The 21,179-nt window shown below is 44.9% G+C and overlaps 1 protein-coding gene across 4 annotated transcripts in view; it reads left to right on the top strand.

Moving 5' to 3' along the window:
* Positions 1 to 2,116, top strand: part of casc3 (casc3 exon junction complex subunit) — a 29,932-nt gene extending 27,816 nt beyond the window's left edge. For all 4 annotated transcript variants that reach the window (XM_078224085.1, XM_078224086.1, XM_078224084.1 and 1 more), the window contains one exon: positions 217 to 2,116. In XM_078224085.1, the coding sequence (XP_078080211.1) occupies positions 217 to 230 (14 nt within the window). In that variant the 3' untranslated portion in view covers positions 231 to 2,116. The remainder of the gene's footprint in view (positions 1 to 216) is intronic.
* Positions 2,117 to 21,179: the final 19,063 nt, after the last annotated feature.

The following is a 21,179-nucleotide window of genomic DNA, read 5'->3' as shown; positions in this document are numbered from 1 at the left end:
GAACAGGATCAGAAGCCCAGGATGAGTTTCCTTCTCCCTAGCCTAAAGACCTTGAGGTTAATTTGTATTGCCCTAGAATGCTTGTGTTCAAAATAATCAAATGCCTTTCATTGAAACTTAATAAGAATAGCATTGTGGCATTTATTTAACTTGGTAATAAAGTAATTAGTAGCTCCAGTTTGTTGAGTTTTGAAGTTCTGCCGTTTATTTTTTCAGGACAGCCGAATTGAGAAGCTGAAAGAAAGGAATGAAGCTTAGTGATGGGAGAAATTTTTCTCTATGAATTTGAAAGAAAACGAATCCACGTAGAAGTGAGCAGAACTCGACCGCTAATCAGAGTCCTCTGCTGGTGGTGCTGGCCGTCCTGGTGGCTCAGCGGGGTTGCCGACGTTGCTAAAGTTCACGGCCGTCCTTAACTCTGGCGTCAGGACTTGCCGGACCTCAACCAGGCAGCAGGCAAGGGAGCACGTTTGCCTCCTTGAGTGCTTTTCTCGCACCTGTTCATGAGTTCTGGTTCTTGGGCCGTTTCCATTAACGGTTTGAATGGTAACATTGCAGCAAACTAGCAGTCAATTCCACCAGGGCCTGATTTTTGAATACGAGTCCTGTGGGATCAAGTGTGACTTAGTTCCAAAAAGGTACAGCAATAATCTCCTAACCACTGAACCTTGATTTTGATTAATATTGACTGAATTGTTGGTCAATCTGCTCTGGTCTTGACTTTCTGTTTCTAATAGTGCGTATTTATCAATATATGATCCAAAAATGTCTTCAGTGCAGCGCATGGTTGACCAGTCAACTGATTTTGTCTTTAACAGGGAGTGAGGAAAGATGTAGCCATAAGCAATGTACATACAGTCTAGGTTTCAGCCTGGCTTTTAAGGTGCTCCTATGTGTAGAGTATTAGTTCAGAGAAATGACTTCTCTCATTTTGCCTAATCCTGCTTTTTCCTTTTTTTTAAAAAAAACAATTCCTCCTCGATACTCCTCCACCCAGGTCAGGTCGCCCTGCCAGTGTACCTCAGTCAGTCGTCGGCAGTAATCAAAAACCTGTTGCCTCCATTGAGATTAATGCTTCAAAGAAAAAGCATGTTTTCTCATGCAGGGAAATGTGAGGTTGAGTACAAGCTGGTGAAATGCATTTGGTTTATGCTACTCCAAATCGGATTGTATTTCAGTTTGTTAATACCATCTGCCACCACTGAGGGAAGGATGACTTTTTATCCCAATTGTAATTACAATACCAGCCTGAAACCTTGATCCGTTCTATAAATAATGCATTCTGCGTTCGCTGTACAGGATAGAGCCAACATGACCACGTGATTACATCTCTTGTGCATCAACTCATCCATATTAAGCATTCATGCTGTAACAAGAGCACTTTACTTGGGGATATCCTTGACTTGTTGGTTTGTGGCAATGTGACCATTGATACAAAAAAAAAATAGAAACGCGAGCAGAGTAAGATTGCAAGCCAGGTTCAGGTGTTGAACATTTCATTGGTTTCTCAACCTGCTTTTTAAGGTCAAGACTGTGAAATTATTGATGTGAGTTTAGTGCGCTATTGGGGATTATGAGTAGTGAATTGTAGTGTTACTTTATCCATTCTGCTACATGCCATTGCTTCCCAGAAGGCTGCAGAGGCTAAAATTGGTATTTACCAGGCCACAGGCCTGTGTGTTTCTTTGTTGTTTACAGACCTAAACATTGATGCTGTTAACCTGGATTAATGTGTCTGCTACCCCTGGGGTCTGTCTAGCCTGTACCTGTTAGACTGCTTTAGACAGGTTGTTTATATGTTAAAGGCTGACTAATAAGTGTGTAATTATTCCTTTATTATAGACATTTTCTAGTTCGAAAGAAATATGTCAAGTATTGCAGAGTGTAAACTTTCCAAAAGGTTGCATTTAAATGTAATGAATTTGTTTTTGGTTTTTTTTTGCCTTACAAAGATTGAAATGTATTTGTAAATTTCACATATCAGTTGTGTGACTAATCTAGACCCCAGAACACTGTGATGGCTAGTTTTTAATCTTCTTAGAAATGGAGATTTGTAATCAATATTTTTGTTGCCATTTGGTGGACACCGTTTAATAAAGTGTGGGAAAAAAAAACATGGAAGGTCTTAGACTGAAGTTTGATTTACCCATTGTCAAAGTCCAGTTTTTCAGGTTTCGTGGGTCAGTTCCGTGCTTGTATTCCCAATCAGTTTTGTTTTAATAAGTACAGCTAATCCCCCTTCCCCTGCTCCCGCCCCCAGTCTGGGCTCCTCAGCCAACTTTAACAGTGCAAATAAAATCAAAGTGCTCGAAAAACTCAGCAAGCCTGGCAGCATCTGTGAAGAGAGAAACACAGTTAACCTTTTGAGTCCAATATGACTTTATTCAACTCTGTTTCTCTCTCCACAGATGCCGCCAGACCTGCCGAGTTTTTATTTCGGATTTCCAACGTCTGCTTTTATTCTAGCTATAAAGGGTACCCTTAGGGTAACTTGGCTGCTGATTAATCCCTGTCTGCTCTCCAACTTAAACCTGTCATTTCCTTTTCACAACACAGTTCTGAGCCCAGGAACTTGCCATGTGTTGAGTCTTGTTGCTGAGCCAACCACATAAGTTTCGCCGTAAACATGCTAGAAATGGATTAGCTTTGCCAATGCTTAGCTGTTTAAAGGCACCATCTGGTGACCCATGCACGCCAGATGTCTGGTCCAGTTTCTTGCATTTTTAATCACTTGTGGGACATGGGCGTCGCTGGCTGGCCAGCATTTATTGCCCATCCCTAGTTGTCCTTGAGAAGGTGGTGGTGAGCTGCCGCCTTGAATCGCTGCAGTCCCTGTGCTGTGGGTTTACCCACAATGCCGTTAGGGAGGGAATTCCAGGATTTTGACCCAGCAACTGCTAAGGAACGGTGATATATTTCCAAGTCAGAATGGTGAGTGGCTTGGAGGGGAACTTGCAGGTGGTGGTGTTCCCATGTATCTGCTGCCCTTGTTCTTGTAGATGGAAGTGGTCGTGGGTTTGGAGGATGCTGTCTAAGGATTTTTGGTGAATTTCTGCAGTGCGCACTGCTGCTACTGAGCGTCGGTGGGCGGCACGGTAGCACAGTGGTTAGCACTGCTGCTTCACAGTGCCAGAGACCCAGGTTCGATTCCCGGCTTGGGTCACTGTCTGTGTGGAGTTTGCACATTCTCCCTGTGTCTGCTTGGGTTTCCTCCGAGCGCTCCAGTTTCCTCCCACATTCTGAAAGACGTGCTGGTTAGGCGCATTGACCCGAACAGGCGCCGGACTGTGGCGACTAGGGGAATTTCACAGTAACTTCATTTCAGTTTTTATGTAAGCCTTACTTGTGACTAATAAATAAACTTTACTTTAATGGAGGGATTTGATTTATTATTGTCACGTATTGGGATACAGTGAAAAGTATTGTTTCTTGCGCGCTAGACAGACAAGGTATACAAAGAACAGTACAGCACAGGAAACAGGCCCTTCGGCCCTCCAAGCCTGTGCCGCTCCTTGGTCCAACTGGACCAATCGTTTGTATCCCTCCATTCCCAGGCTGCTCATGTGACTATCCAGGTAAGTCTTAAACGATGTCAGCGTGCCTGCCTCCACCACCCTACTTGGCAGCGCATTCCAGGCCCCACCACCCTCTGTGTAAAAAACGTCCCTCTGATGTCTGAGTTATACTTCGCCCCTCTCAGCTTGAGCCCGTGACCCCTCGTGATCGTCACCTCCGACCTGGGAAAAAGCTTCCCACTGTTCACCCTATCTATACCCATCATAATCTTGTACACCTCTATTAGATCTCCCCTCATTCTCCGTCTTTCCAAGGAGAACAACCCCAGTCTACCCAATCTCTCCTCATAGCTAAGACCCTCCATACCAGGCAACATCCTGGTAAACCTTCTCTGCACTCTCTCTAATGCCTCCATGTCCTTCTGGTAGTGCGGCGACCAGAACTGGACGCAGTACTCCAAATGTGGCCTAACCAGCGTTCTATACAGCTGCATCATCAGACTCCAGCTTTTATACTCTATACCCCGTCCTATAAAGGCAAGCATACCATATGCCTTCTTCACCACCTTCTCCACCTGTGTTGCCACCTTCAAGGATTTGTGGACTTGCACACCTAGGTCCCTCTGTGTTTCTATACTCCTGATGACTCTGCCATTTATTGTATAACTCCCTACATTATTTCTTCCAAAATGCATCACTTCGCATTTATCCGGATTAAACTCCATCTGCCACCTCTCCGCCCAATTTTCCAGCCTATCTATATCCTGCTGTATTGCCCGACAATGCTCTTCGCTATCCGCAATTCCAGCCATCTTCGTGTCATCCGCAAACTTGCTGATAACACCAGTTACACCTTCTTCCAAATCATTTATATATATCACAAATAGCAGAGGTCCCAGTACAGAGCCCTGCGGAACACCACTGGTCACAGACCTCCAGCCGGAAAAAGACCCTTCGACCACTACCCTCTGTCTCCTATGGTCAAGCCACTTCTCCTTGTATCCCATGAGCCTTAACCTTCTTAACCAACCTGCCATGTGGGACTTTGTCAAATGCCTTACTGAAATCCATATAGACGACATCCACGGCCCTTCCTTCATCAACCGTTTTTGTCACTTCCTCAAAAAACTCCACCAAATTTGTAAGGCACGACCTCCCTCTTACAAAACCATGCTGTCTGTCACTAATGAGATTGTTCCGTTCTAAATGCACATACATCCTGTCTCTAAGAATCCTCTCCAACAACTTCCCTACCACGGACGTCAAGCTCACCGGCCTATAATTTCCTGGGTTATCCCTGCTACCCTTCTTAAACAACGGGACCACATTCGCTATCCTCCAATCCTCAGGGACCTCACCCGTGTCCAAAGAAGCGACAAAGATTTCCGTCAGAGGCCCAGCAATTTCATCTCTCGTCTCCCTGAGCAGTCGAGGATAGATGCCATCAGGCCCTGGAACTTTGTCAGTTTTAATGTTCCCTAAAAAACCTAACACTTACTCTCTTGTAATGGAGATTTTCTCTAATTCATAAGTCCAAAGATGTGTGGGTTTGGTGGATTGTTCATGCTAAATTGTCCATTAGTATCAGGCACATTAACACATTAAATACGTGTGGTTAGGGGATTGGACCTGGGTTGGGATTGTTGTCAGTGCAGGCCTGATGGGCCAGAAGGCCCACTGCACTGTGGGAATTCTATGATTCAGAATACATAGGGGAGAGGATGCAGAATATAGTGTTATAGTTACAAATGGATAGATCAGCTTAATATATGGTAGATCCATTCAAAAGTCTGATGGCAGCAGGGAAGAAGCTGTTCTTGAGTCGGATGATACGTGACCTCAGACTTTTGTATCTTTTTCAAGGTGGAAGAGAGTGTATAGAGGGGGGGTCCTTGATTATGCTACTTTTCCGAGGCAGCGGGTAGACAGAGTTGATGGATGAGAGGCTGGTCTGGGGAATGGGTGTTTGTGGATGTGGTGCCAATCAATTGGGCTGCTTTGTCCTGGATGGTATCAAACTTTGAGTGTTGTTGGAGCTGCACCCATCCAGGCAAGTGAGGAGTATTTCGTCACACTCCTGACTTATTTGCTGCAGTATTCCTCGCCTCTGACCTGCTCTTGTAGCCACTGTTTATGTGGCGAGACCAGTTGAGTTCGTGGTCAGTGGTAACCCCAAGGATGCTCTGCTGAACTCGGTATTATCCGTGTGCAGAGACGAACAAAAATCTGGAAAGTTAGCCACCTCCGGCGGCTAACCGCTGCCCTCTGCTGGAAATACACTGTCCGGCTGACAGGTCAAAACAGAATCTGGTTCTGCTATGATGGTGTCCACTGTGGAATCACCTAGCAGTAGTTGGAATACTGAAACAGGAGTAGGTCATTCAGCCTGTCAAGCCTATTCCACAATTGAATTAGATCATTTCTGATCCATATCCCTTGATATCCTTAGCTAGGAAAAAAAAAGCTGTTTGTCTGAATCATGAAGATTTCTTTTGACCCCCGAATCCAAAACTTTTGATGGCAACAATTCCATGTATTTCTACTACCCTTTGAAGAAGTGTTTCCAGACTTTTCTGCTCAATGATGTAGCTCTAATCGTAAGATTATGCTTACAAGCTGCTGATATAATCTCCGCTTCCCACGACAACATGATAGGTAAGGTTAGCTATGACAGAGCAGCATTTTGAGATGCGCAGTGGGTTCAAACAGGATTGTGTTCTATCATTAACACTCATCGGAATATCTTTCTCTTTGCTGCTGTCTTACGTCTTCAGGTTATCTTATTACATATCAAAACACGCAAAGCTATTCAGCCTTGCTCACCTGAGATCCAAGACAATGATGCTCCAAGTCCTCCTCGGAGTTGCTTAACGCTGGCAATGCAGCACTAGCGTTCCATACTGAGGAACACTTTTAGCGACAAATGGGCAGATCCACTCTCACTTCTGGAGAGTTTGGTTTGACCCATCAGCATCTGGAACACAAATGTTAAGATTCAGGATGTTGCAGTTCTGGTCGCCACAGTACTGGAAGGATATGGAAGCTTTGGAGAGAGTGCAAAGTAGGTTCACAAGGATATTGCCTGGTCTCGAGGGTGTTGGCTAAGAGGAGAGATTGAATAAACTAGGATTGTTTTCATTGGAAAGATGGAGGCTGAAGGGAGACCTAATAGAGGTCTACAAAATTGAGAGGCATAGTCAGAGTGGAAAGTCAAAGGCTTTTTCCCAGGGTGGAAGTGTCAAGTACAAGGGGGCACAGGTTCAAGGTGAGAGGCAGGAAATTTTTCATGCAGAGTGATGGGTGTCTGGAACGCGCTGCCAGAGGAGGTGGTGGAAGCAGGCACATTAGCTATATTTAAGAGGCATCTGGATGGGTACATGAATAGGGAGGGAACAGTGGGATATGGTCCAAGTAAGGGCAGGAGGTTTTTTTAGTTTAGTTATGGCATCATGAGTATGGGCTTGGAGTGCTGAAGGGTCTGTTCCTGTGCTGTACTTTTCTTTGTTCTTATACCACCATCTTTTTTTATAGCCGTTCATGGGATGTGGGCATCATTGGCAAGACAAGCATTTGATGCCCATCTCTAATAGCCCTTGAACTGAGTGGCTTGCTAGGCCATTCAGGAGGGCAGTTAAGAGCCAACCACACTGCTGTGGGTCACATGTTGGCCAGAGGGTAAGGATAGCAGATTTCCTTCCCTAAAGGTAATTAAATTTTTACAACAATCGATAATGGTATCATGGTCATCATTAGACCTTTAATTCCTGTCTTTTATTGAATTCAAATTTCAACATCTGTCACAGTGGGATTCGAACCTGGGTCTCCAGAGCATTACCCTGGAACACTGGCTTACTAGTCCAGTGACTATACCACTGTACCATTACCTCCCCCTAATGATACTGTGATGCTGGTGGTTGTTGGTAGCTTCACATATCTCGGCTCCACGATTACCAACAATCAGTCACTTGATGCTGAAATGCACACACTTTGCAAAAGCTGCAGCTATGTCAAAGCTGAGTAAGTGTGTGGGAAAACAGCAAACTGACTGAGAACAGCAGCTGAGTCAACTGAGTGTCTACCAAGTTTGCATCCTCAGCGCACTCCTCTACAGTGGTGAGACTTGGACAACATATGTTAGGTAGGAGAAAAGGCTGAACAGTTTTCAGCTTAGCTGTCTCAGACGTATTGTTGGCATCCCCTGCTAGGACAAGGTCACCATTCCAAAGTCCTGGGACACCATCAGCATAAACTCATTACGCCAACATGTGTTGGCTGCCGCCATGTTTATCAAACGAACACTGGTTGTATACTGAAGGACCTGTACAATGAACTGGCTACTGGATCACCACCTCCTGGCCCTCCAAGCCTTTACAGAAAGGACACTTTGAGATATGAAGATGGGTGGGCATTTGAAACTTGACAACTGGGAGACAGTCGGTGACAGCTGTGACCTCTGGAGGAATGAAAGGGCATTGGAAGAGGTGAGCAGAAATGAAAAGCACAGCTGGCCAAGAGGCCAGCGAATCATGCACCTTTCTCAGACTACTGCCTTCCTGAGCAACAAGTGCAGCAGAGGTTGCTGTGCCAGAGTGGGACTTGTGAGCCACAGCAGATGCTGCTTAAGAGAGGGTTGACCACCACAGGACGAACTGTCTTATGAGATGTAAAGCTGGCACTAAAAAAACCAACACTTTGTTTTGGATTGCCCCACCAGAAGAAATAGCTTCTCTGTATGTACCCTACCGAATAATATCATCTTTTTAAGCATATTAGATCATTCCTTGCCTTTCTAAAAGCAAGTACAAGCCCTATTTGTGCAACATTCCCCTCATAATCTAACCATCCAGTATTATTCTGATTGTTTACTGTGTCACTTTTTAAATATCCTCATTCAGGAAGAATGGCCAGTTGGGGCCAGACACTGGAGGACAATTGCCTTCTATCCATCGAACCCTTCCAGTGCAGAAGGAGGCCATTTGGCCCATTGAGCCTGCATTGACAGCAATCCCACCCAGATCCTATACCCGCAACACCACTTATCTACCATGCTAATCCCCCTGACGCTAAGGGGCAATTTAGCATAGCCAATCCACCTAACCTGCACATCTTTGGACTGTGGGAGGAAACCCATGTAGACACGGGGAGAATGTGCAAACTCCACACGGACCGTCATCCAAGGCTGGGATCAAACCCGGGTCCCTGGTGCTGTGAGGCGGCATTGCTAACCACTGTGGCACCGTGCCGTCCCCTACTGTAGAACTGGATCCCAGCAAGAGTTACAACTTCAGCAGCAAATGAGAAAAGGGAGCAATTGGTTCTGGTACTCCTGACCCGCCATGTCGCCTTAGCCTGTGCCCCTCAGCATAGCTGCCTTTCTTTAGGCTTCAATTCATACCCTGCCAAACTGTGGAATTACCCGAGTTTAGAGCTGTGGCTCACAAGTCCCACTCTGGCATTTATTTTCAAGGAACAAATTCTGGATGTCCTTGATAGGTATGTCCCTGTCAGGCAGGGAGGAAATGGCCGAGTGAGGGAACCATGGTTCACGAAAGAGGTAGAATGTCTTGTGAAAAGGAAGAGGGAAGCTTATGGAGGGATGAGGAAACACGGTTCAGATGGCTCGATTGAGGGTTACAAGTTAGCAAGGAATGAGCTGAAAAAAGGGCTTAGGAGAGCTAGGAGGGGACACGAGAAGTCCTTGGCGGGTCGGATCAAGGAAAACCCAAAGGCTTTTTACTCTTATGTGAGGAATAAAAGAATGACCAGGGTGAGGTTAGGGCCGGTCAAGGACAGTAGTGGGAACTTGTGTATGGAGTCAGTAGAGATAGGCGAGGTGATGAATGAATACTTTTCTTCAGTGTTCACCAAGGAGAGGGGCCATGTTTTTGAGGACGAGAAGGTGTTACAGGCTAATAGGCTGGAGGAAATAGATGTTCGGAGGGAGGATGTCCTGGCAGTTTTGAATAAACTGAAGGTCGATAAGTCCCCTGGGCCTGATGTATCCTAGGATTCTTTGGGAGGCAAGGGATGAGATTGCAGAGCCTTTGGCTTTGATCTTTGGGTCCTCGCTGTCCACGGGGTTGGTGCCAGAGGACTGGAGAATGGCGAATGTCGTTCCTCTGTTTAAGAAAGGGAATAGAAATGACCCTGGTAATTATAGACCGGTTAGTCTTACTTCGGGGGTTGGTAAATTGATGGAAAAGGTCCTTAGAGATGGGATTTACGACCATTTAGAAAGATGCGGATTAATCCGGGATAGTCAGCACGGATTCGTGAAGGGCAAGTCGTGTCTCACAAATTTGATAGAATTTTTTGAGGAGGTAACTAAGTGTGTTGATGAAGGTAGGGCAGTTGATGTCATATACATGGATTTTAGTAAGGCGTTTGATAAGGTCCCCCATGGTCGGCTTATGATGAAAGTGAGGAGGTGTGGGATAGAGGGAAAGTTGGCCGATTGGATAGGTAACTGGCTGTCTGATCGAAGACAGAGGGTGGTGGTCGATGGAAAATTTTCGGATTGGAGGCAGGTTGCTAGCGGAGTGCCGCAGGGATCAGTGCTTGGTCCTCTGCTCTTTGTGATTTTTATTAATGACTTAGAGGAGGGGGCTGAAGGGTGGATCAGTAAATTTGCTGATGACACCAAGATTGGTGGAGTAGTGGATGAGGTGGAGGGCTGTTGTAGGCTGCAAAGAGACATAGATAGGATGCAAAGCTGGGCTGAAAAATGGCAAATGGAGTTTAACCCTGATAAATGTGAGGTGATTCATTTTGGGGTAGGACAAATTTAAATGTGGATTACAGGGTCAAAGGTAGGGTTCTGAAGACTGTGGAGGAACAGAGAGATCTTGGGGTTCATATCCACAGATCTCTAAAGGTTGCCACTCAAGTGGATAGAGCTGTGAAGAAGGCCTATAGTGTGTTAGCTTTTATTAACAGGGGGTTGGAGTTTAAGAGCCGTGGGGTTATGCTGCAACTGTACAGGACCTTGGTGAGACCACATTTGGAATATTGTGTGCAGTTCTGGTCACCTCACTGTAAGAAAGATGTGGAAGCGCTGGAAAGAGTGCAGAGGAGGTTTACCAGGATGCTGCCTGGTTTGGAGGGTAGGTCTTATGAGGAAAGGTTGAGGGAGCTAGGACTGTTCTCTCTGGAGCGGAGGAGGCTGAGGGGAGACTTAATAGAGGTTTATAAAATGATGAAGGGGATAGATAGAGTGAACGTTCAAAGACTATTTCCTCGGGTGGATGGAGCTATTACAAGGGGGCATAACTATAGGGTTCGTGGTGGGAGATACAGGAAGGATATCAGAGGTAGGTTCTTTACGCAGAGAGTGGTTGGGGTGTGGAATGGACTGCCTGCAATGATAGTGGAGTCAGACACTTTAGGAACATTTAAGCGGTTATTGGATAGGCACATGGAGCACACCAGGATGATAGGGAGTGGGATAGCTTGATCTTGATTTCAGATAAAGCTCGGCACAACATTGTGGGCCGAAGGGCCTGTTCTGTGCTGTACTGTTCTACTGTAGAGTAGGTGTTATTGGTCGTCTTTGCTTCTCAGCAAAGGAGACTAGGGGAGCATCTAATACCAGCGTCAATCAAAGAGCTCTCTTTAAAGAATGATTGATCCCATGCTTTTTGTACTGTCCCTGAGGGGAATTGTCCCTTCAACATGATTGAAATTGGGAGTGGGGAACTGCGTGTACATCTCATCGTACCCTCATGCACCAAGCTGAAATAATCCTGAGCATAGCCTACAGGATCTAATAGGCCTTTGGAACAAGAATGTGAGAGTAATAGTGCGCATGGGCCTTTTGGAAGGGTTCTCAAACTTAAGTTAATCTCAAATTTAATCATTATCTCTGGGAATTTGTGGAGATCTGGTGGTAATGGATGACTTACCACAAATGAAGTCCCTGAATTGTTTTGTATGTAAATTTATGGGGAGGCAGTTGCATAGTGCTATTGTCACTGGATTAGTAATCCAGAGACCCAGAGCAAGATCTGGGGGCCCCAGTTCAAATCCCACCATCCCACAGATGGTGAAATTTAAATTCAATAAAATATCTGGAATTAAAAGTCTAATGATGAATGTTTTCCAGGGGGCTTCACTCTGGTGTTGTGTGTTGAGCTGAACTCAGCTAATACAAAGACTCGCGAAAGACAGTATGCAGTTAAAGGCGTTCTTTATTTGACCAATATGCATTGGGAGAGAATCAGCTGGAGGATTCCAACTTCTCCCTGACATTACAGTACACGTGTAAAACAGATATACCTTTTTGAAGGTTCGTTTCTCCTGCACAACTAGTCATCCAAACTGGATGATCCAATTACATTCGTACACATTATTTACCTTGGCCAATAAAAGTCTACCTTTTAGCAGAATTGGGAATTCATTGGTCAAACAGCCCCAGAAGTTCTACCCACCCCCCCCCCCCCCCCCCCCCCCGGCCTCATTGCCTAGCAACCTTAGTTATGCAAATCCGGTAGGTTCAAGGGTCACCCTCACCACCTGCAAACCATGGGAATGGAGAGGGAGTCATTCCCTCTGTCTGCTAGCTACCCCTTATCAGTAAAAGCTGAATACGTCTTGTCTATTCACTGCAACCACAAGCTAACTGTCTCTATTCGTTTTAAAACATTGGTAGCTTGCAGCTGCAGGGTCTTTTACCAATAAAAGTGAATATATTCTGTACCTTATTGTTTCCAAAGAATGTGGCCTGTCTAGTTCTGCTTGTTTCCCATCATGCTTTGGGGTAAGCTGGATCTTGGCCAAAGCTTACAAGACATTTGAAAACACATTTTAAATCTACAATACTTGACCAAAATTCTTTACCAATGATTAAATATGTGTCTATGCAGACAATACCTTTGCATAATATATATATATATTTATATATATTTATGAGACACTTTGAGATTCCTTATTGTATAGATAAGGCACACTGTGATTCCTATTCTAAAGTAGTGTACTTTGTTTTAATATTCTGCAAAATTCCAGGCATTTCAGTACCCCTTCTACAATGACCGTGAAACCATTGTAGTAAAGACCCATCTGGTTCACTAATGTCCTTTAGGGAAGGAAATCTGCCATCCTTGCGTGGCTTGGCCTACATGGGACTCCAGACCCATTGTGGTTGATTCTCAAATGTCCTCTGAAATGGAGGGCAGTTAGGGATAGACAATAGACTCTGGCCCAACCAATGACGCTCACATCCCATAAATGAATTTTAAAAAAAAATGTTGCATTGGTTCCATTCCTCCTCCAGAAATGTTGTGATGTATGAAAGGGATTTGGATCAGAGGGTTTTGGTATTCATACTTGCGAAGCTACAATTGGACCACAATTCTCATGCTGTCCACAGCACCATGGAAATCGCTCATGAAGAAAATGTGTATATCACCAACGGGTCACACCTCCAGACCTGATGTTCTAAGAAGGGTACTCTGCTTTAAAAGTAAATGCTTGAAAATTAATTTGGTGCCTCTACTAAGTGACGGAATACTGTGTTAATGAGATGTTTGTGTCTGTACATGGACCTAAATCTGAAAAATCATAGAATCCCTCCAGTGCAGAAGAGGCCATTTGGCCCATCAAGTCTGCACTGACTCTCTTGACAGAGTATCTCGCCCACGCCCTATCCTATCCCTGTATGCCCACCCATTTTGCCATGGTTAATCCATTTAACCTACACATCTTTGGACACTAAGGGGCAATTTAGCTTGGCCAATCCAACTAATCTTTGAACTGTGGGAGGAAACTGGAGCACCCAGAGGAAACCCACCCAGACACGGGGAAAACATGCAAAGCTCACACAGACAGTCATCCAGGGCCAGAATCAAACTCGGTCCCTGGAGCTGTGGGGCAGCAATGCTAACCATTGTGCCACCCTACCGCCCCCTTTTTTGTATTGCAAAGGATTGCAAAACTCCGGCTGTCTTCCAACACAGGAAGGACCCATATTCCTGCTGAGTTTCTTTATTTCCGGGTGCCCTGTTTAATTAAAGCTGTATTACAGAGTTGTACTTAGAAAAGTCAAGTTATGTGTGCTAATGTTACAACCACAGCAGCTGTTAGTTGTAGAGCAAGCCAAATCCCGAAGGGAAACTTGTCTTACTGATCATAACCCTTTTTTTGTATCCTGAAAATGAGGTGAAACCGACTGATCCCAGGAGCATAGAATTCCAGTAGCACTTTTGGAGATGTTAAAAATGAAAAGATTATTAAGAAGAAGAAAACTAAAGGACACAAGATTAAAATTACACAGATAAAACAGTCCTACAAAACCTCTCCAAAAGAATCCACTTGGTCAGAACATATAAGTAAACACCTTCTTGGCAACACTCCCTTATAGATTTGTAACTCTTTAAAAATGCAGGATTTTATTATCCAAGGCAGACCTCTCATTTTAATAAAGTTATACTGTACAACTTTATTTATTTATTTATTAGTGTCGCAAGTAGGCTTACATTACCACCGCAATGAAGTTACTGTGAAAATCCCCTGGTTGGCACACTTCGGTACCTGTTCGGGTACAATGAGGGAGAATTTAGCATAGCCAATGCACTTAAACAGCACGTCTTTCGGACTGTGGGAGGAAACCGGAGCGCCCGGAGGAACCCCACGCAGACACGGGGAGAACGTGCAGACTCCGCACATAGTCACTCAAGTCGGGAATCAAACCCAAGTCCCTGGTGCTGTGAGGTGGCAGTGCTAACCACTGTGCCACCCCTACTTCTCTGTATCTTTGTCTGTACCTTTAAGACTTGATTACCTGTAAAGACTCGCATTCCAATCATTAATTTGTAAATTGAGTTTGTGTTTTTATATGCCCTGTTTGTGAACAGAACTACCAAATAAACCTGTTGGACTTTAACCTGGTGTTGTGAGACTTCTTACTGTGTTTACCCCAGTCCAACGCTGGCATCTCCACATCATATCTTCCTCCACACAGCCAGCACAACTCTGCTCAGCTTCTTTTAACTATCCTTTTTCCTCTTCCATCTCAATTCCATTGGCCTCCACACCTCTTTGAAATCAATTGTTCCAAAATATAAAAACTTTCATGTTTTCCCATTGTCTCCCCTTACAGGTCAAATAAATTAGACTAGTCTTCCATTATTTTCATATGAAACCTTTGTAAGTTGTAAAAATTCCCTAAGCCTCCCTATGATATTTAACAACTGTAAACCCACTTCACTGAGACCTCTTATTAGAGATGCAAGCATCTGGCACCTTTTACCTTTCAACTCTTCTGGACAAGTTGTCTCTATTAACCTTTCCCCCCAGCTTAATTTTAAGGGTAAGATGGGTATAGAGGGAGATGGGCCAAACACGGCAACTGGGACTAGCGCGGTGTTTAAAAAAAAGGGCGGCATGGACAAGTTGGGTTGAAGGACCTATTTCCATGCTGTAAACCTCTATGACTCTATTCCTTTATAATTAAGTTAATTATACACTGTAATGACTTAAGCCAGGCTAATGAGGTTGGCTTGCTAGAGTATGAAACGCAGAAAGAGGTACCCAATGAGTCCTAATTGATGGGGTTAAATCAGGGAGCCTCATGGTCCCTATTTAAAGCAGGTGTGTCAGACTCCCAGCCTGCATTCAGCAGGGAGCAACTGGAGAGCTGGCTGTGTACAGATGTATGGTGTAAATAAAGTAACTTGGTGACGGGACTTTCGCCTCCGTGGAGTTATTACATACACACACAATCTTCTTTACAGAATCACACAATATTCCTCAAAAATATTTTTTTTAAACCCCTTCCTCACATTAAGCTTGGTATTTTGTAGGATTTGTCTTGCATTTAGTTGCCTGAGACATTGCTGGCTTACTCTCTGACCTTTCGCCTGGCATTTAGTTAGCCTTGGTTTAATTGGTCTGCAGATCCATTGTGTATAATTAGGAGACATTGATCAGAGTTCATAGTTCATCAATCCTCTCCCACACAGGTACAAAGCAATCAAAAAATTCACAGGAATGTTTTACAGCTACAGGTATTCTCTGATCGAGGAATGTTAGTAATAAAATAATGCATTGAAGCCAAAAGGAATTGAGGACTTGCTGTGGATTAGCAAGATAAGTATTGCTTGTTTTAAAAGCGTTACTTATTGTTGACGCAGGTTTCACAGATTCGTGTTTTAAAACAAAAGCATTCTCTGGAAACTGCTTCACATCACCACACTCACGTTGTAAAGCTCCGTATTCTGTACCCGCAGATAGCGGTGAGCACAGTTTGATGGGGTATTAACCATGCATTTCCCAATTGCTCCCTTTGACGGTGATGACTGATGCTGGTTCCAAAAACTTTGGTAGTCATGATGTGGAGATGCCGGCGTTGGACTGGGGTAAACACAGTAAGAAGTTTAACAACACCAGGTTAAAGTCCAACAGGTTTATTTGGTAGCAAAAGCCACACAAGCTTTCGGAGCTCCGAAAGCTTGTGTGGCTTTTGCTACCAAATAAACCTGTTGGACTTTAACCTGGTGTTGTTAAACTTCTTACTCCAAAAACTTTCACAAGGCTATCTGACCCTGCGGGAGATGCCCCTGTGATTGGATACTGGGGATTTCCATCTCCCAAGTTCACATGAGCATTGCATTTCACAAGGTGTCAAGACGCAACATTTCATTGGGTGATGGAGCTTAAAATGCAGTGTGCATTTACGTCTGATAAATCTAACCGCACAGGCAGACGCGAGCACAATTCCATTAGGAGGTCCCGTCGACATATACAACTCATTTTACAGATTGAGAAGGAAAATCGCTGAGAATCTAAATTAGAAATGCGCAAAAAAACTTTTGAGATTTGAAGGAGAAAATCGGATATGTCCCTTTTTTAATCCAATCCAATATTCTATTATATTTTAAACTTTCAGATACAATTCCAGAAAATAGAATCATAGAATCCATACAGTGCAGAACAGGGCCATTCAGCCCATCGAGTCTGCACCAACTCTCCGACAGAGCACCTTACTCAGGCCCCATCCCTGTAACACTACGTATTTATCCCACTAATCCCCCTAACCTACACGTTGAGGAACACTAAGGGGCACTTTGCACAGAAAATAATGCACAGGGCGGCATGATTGCCTCACAGCGCCAGGGTCTCAGGTTCAATTCTGGCCTCGGGTCACTGTCTGTGTGGAGTTTGCACATTCTCCCTGTGTCTGCGTGGGTTTCCTCCGGGTGCTCCAGTTTCCTCCCACAGTCCAAAGATGTGCGGGTTAGGTTGATTTGACCATGTTAAATTGACCCGTGTCAGGGGGATTAGCAGGGTAAATATGTGGGGTTACGGGAATAGGGCCTGTGTGGGATTGTGATCAGTACAGACTCATTGGGCCGAATGGCCTCCTTCTGTACTGTAGGGATTCTATGATTCTATGCATTATTCTATTATCCAATAATATTCTACTATCCAAAGATGTGCAGGTTAGGTGGATTTGCCATGCTAAATTGCCCCTTAGTGTCCCTCAATGTGTAGGTTAGTGGGATAAATACGTAGTGTTACAGGGATGGAGCCTGGGTAAGTTGCTCTGTCGGAGAGTTGGTGCAGACTCGATGGGCTGAATGGCCCTGTTCGACACTATGGATTCTATGATTCTACTTTCTGAAATTGTATCTGAAAGTTTAAAATATTCTTATCATTTCCCAACCATCCACTGCAGCTGCTTGTTGAGAACTCTCAGGGACTATGTAACAGATACCTGGATGAAGCTTTCTGCTGCACCTGTCCCATACAAAAACCTGAAGTAAAAACAAAGGTGACCTATCTCTGACACAAAAACAGGAAACGCTGCAGAATCTCAGCAGGTCCAACAGCATCTGTAGAAAGAGAATAGAGCGAATGTTTCAAGTCTGGATGACTTGTCATCAGAGCCGACCTAACTTCGTGTCGGTGCTGGTTATCCTATTGAGACTGCCACAGAAGTGAAGTTCAAATATCAATGATGGTGGCACAGTGGTTAGCACTGCTGCCTCACAGCGCCAGGGACCCGGGTTCGATCCCAGGCTCGGGTCACTGTCTGTGTGAGTTTGCAGGTTCTCCCCATATCTGCGTGGGTTTCCTCCGGGTGCTCCGGTTTCCTCCTGCACTCCAAAGATGTGTGGATTAGGTGGATTGGCCATGCTAAATTGGCCCTAGTGTCAGGGGAAATATATGGGGTTGCGGGAATAGGGCCTGGGTAGGATTGTGGTCGATGCAGACTCGATGGGCCGAATGGCCTCCTTCTGTACTGTAGGGATACTGTAATGTGGAAGGAATGGTTTGTTTCCCTTCTACCTCGTTGATCTTTTTTTATACACTTTACCTCCTGCTCCATAAATCGGCTGTAAGTTAGGCCAGACAAACTCCCAAGGTGTGATTTCTATGTTTGAAAATATTTTGCTCTGAAAATATTTTGCTGAAGAATTATAAAGTCACAGATGCTTTAATAATGCGTTATTAAAGCATCTGTGACTTTATAATTCTTCAGCAAAATGATTATTGGATGCTGCATTGCAGAGAAGCTGCAGGTATCGAAGTAACACCGGTGCCTGGCTCTTGTTCTGATACTCTCTGTGAATGAACAATCTTCATGTACTCGCCATCAAGGCTCACACGCAGAGAATGCCCATTGGCTAAGGTATCGAGGAACTGTACCTCAGCAAGAATGAACACAATCAGGAAAGAGGAGATTAGGAAATAAACTTCCTTGATGGTAATTTCCAAACTGAACTGATTTTTTGAGTGCACGACTTGTCTTTATATAGTGGCTTTCACAAACATCTCGACACGATATCAGAGAGAGAGACTGGTCACATTTTAGACTAGGATCTTGGACAAATGGATGAGCCATAACTTTCGCCAACATTAGCAAGATTGGTGGCACAGTGTTTAGCACTGCTGCCTCAGAGCGCCAGGGACTTGGGTTTGATTCCTGGCCTTGGGTGACTGACTGTGCAAAGTCTGCACGTTCTCCCCGTGTCTGTGTGGGTTTCCTCCAGGTGCTCCGGGTTTCTTCCACAGTCTGAAAGACGTGCTGGTTAAGTGCATTGGTCATGCTAAATTCTCCCTCAGTGTACCCCGAACAGGTGCCGGAGTGTGATGGTTAGGGGATTTTCACAGCAACTTCATTGCAGTGTTAATGTAAGCCTACTTGTCACACTAATAAATAAAGTTCAACTTTAGACAAAGATTTTGGACAAAGGGACAGTTTTTCAAGATCCATGAGCCATGACTTTCACCAACATTAACGAGATGTAGCCATTCGATTCATGTCCTGGCTGAACTCACAAGGCAACTGCAAATTGTTTGAGCTTTAAAACCTGCTGATCGGGAAGATTATTTATTTTCAATACTTCAATCATGCTCACCTCTTTTTAAGTTTAAGTTTATTTATTAGTGTCACAAGTAGGCTTACATTAACACTGCAATGAAGTTACTGTGAAAATCCCCTAGTCGCCACACTCCGGCGCCTGTTCGGGTACACTGAGGGAGAATTTAGCACGGCCAATGCACCCTAACCAGCACGTCTTTCAGACTGTGGGAGGAAACCGGAGTACCCGGAGGAAACCCACGCAGACACGGGGAGAACATGCAGACTCCACACAGACTGTGACCCAAGCTGGGTCCTTGGCGCTGTGAGGCAGCAGTGCTAACCACTGTGCTACCGTGCCGCCCTAGCTTAGTCCCACTGTCACTGAAAGTTTTATCCACAGTTTTGTTATCTCCAGGTTTCCCTCACCTGGACAAACTTCAATTCACCCAGAACTCTGCCAGTTATATTCGATCCTCCACTAAATCCCATTTACCTCGCACCCCGTTGATATTTACTTCACCACCTGTCCCCGTGCATCGATTTCAATATCCTCATCCGCTTTTCCAAATTGCCCAGGTCTCAGCTGTGGCTCAGTTGGTACACTCTTGTCTCAGGAAGGTTTGGGTTCAAGTCCCACTCCAGGCCCTGAGTTTAAAATCCAAGTCAACACCCCAGAGCAGTACTGAGGGGGTGCTGTACTGTCAGAGGTGCTGTCTTTTTGATGAGACATTAAATTGAGCCGCAGCGTCCTCTCAGGCAGACATAAAAAAAACCCATGACACTATTTCAAAGAAACGCAGTGGAGTTATCTCCAGTGTACTGGCCAACTTTCATCCCTCAATCAACAGCATCAAATGCAAATCGCCTGATCATTTTATCACATTGCTGTTTGTGGGAGCTTCATAGAATCATAGAATCGCTACAGTGCAGAAGGAGGCCATTTGGACCATCGAGTCTGCACTGACCACAATACCACCCATCCTCGTAGCCCCACGTATTTACCCTGCTAGTTCCCCATGACACTAAGTGTCAATTTAGCATGGCCAATCAACCTAACCTGCACATCTTTGGACTGTGGGCAAGAACAGGAGCACCCGGAGGAAACCCATGCAGACATGGGGAGAATGTGCAGACTCCACACAGACAGTGACCCAAGCCGGGAATTGAACACGGGTCCCTGGCGCTGTGAGGCACCAGTGCTAACCACTGTGCCTCTGTGCCGCCCCACTTGTACTCCATTGGCTGTAAAGTGCTTTGAAACATCTGATCGTCCTGAAAGGCACTATACAAATGCAAGTGTTGTTCTGCTCTACCTTGGTTATCTCCTCTGACAGATATCCAACTCACACCCGACCTTCAGCCAACACTGGTCTCTTGTATAATGCCAGCCCATACCCGTATATTAATCATCACTAGCGGATCCGTCAGCCATTCCCTTGCCATTCTGGTGTCCTATCTAAAACCCCCTCTGTTCGAAGGTATTGAACTCTCCAGAAAATCTACCTCTATTGCCTTGCCACTTCCTTCTTCTAACTCCTGAGTTGGTGGGAGTTTGACACTCACTTCAGCAAATATTAAAGTTCAAAGTTTATTTATTAGTGTCACAAGTAGGCTTACATTAACACTGCAATGAAGTTACTGTGAAAATCCCCTAGTCGCCACGCTCCGGCGCCTGTTCGGGTACACTGTGGAAGAATTTAGCATGGACAATGCACCTAACCAGCATGTCTTTCGGACTGTGGGAGGAAACTGAAGGAACCCCCCGCGGACATGGGGAGAAGGTGCAGACTCCAGGCAGACAGTTCCAAAGAATCAAACCCTGTTTCTCTTTCCACAGATGCTGCCAGGCCTGCTGTGTTTTCCTGTTTTTATCACAGATTTCCAGCATCTGCAGTACTTTGCTTTCATTTTGAAGAAAATTAAAATCCTGTGTGCAGACACAAGGGCTGGAGCTCTCCCACCCCGCCCGCCATGGAATCGGCGCGGGCAAGGGTCCAACGACGGTAATCTCCGTTGACCTCAGGCGGAAATTTCCGGTCTCGCTCGAGCAAGTCCGTAAAATCCCGCCCATTACCCCTGCCAGATCTCCCCATTAGTGCTACACACTATGATTTGTTTTTCCGAATCCCAGTAAAATCTGGAATCTGATCCCAAGAGCATTGTTCAAAACGTGAAGTAACAAAAATGGCATTCATCATTTTCCATCCGGGTAAATCAGTGGCCCCAATGATGCCTTTGTCAAAGTCTCGGTGCGGATGGTCGCTAAATTACACATTCATCCATCATGCGCTGCGCCTATTTTTAAATTTGTTGATTCTGCAACAACCTAGTGCAGATAGTACTCCCTGCGAAGAATTCCCAGT

This window comes from Mustelus asterias, chromosome 11 (assembly GCF_964213995.1).
Source record: "Mustelus asterias chromosome 11, sMusAst1.hap1.1, whole genome shotgun sequence".
Lineage (NCBI taxonomy): Eukaryota > Metazoa > Chordata > Chondrichthyes > Carcharhiniformes > Triakidae > Mustelus > Mustelus asterias.
Note: the sequence above shows the minus strand (reverse complement) of the source record. Positions and strands in the feature narration are given on the sequence as shown.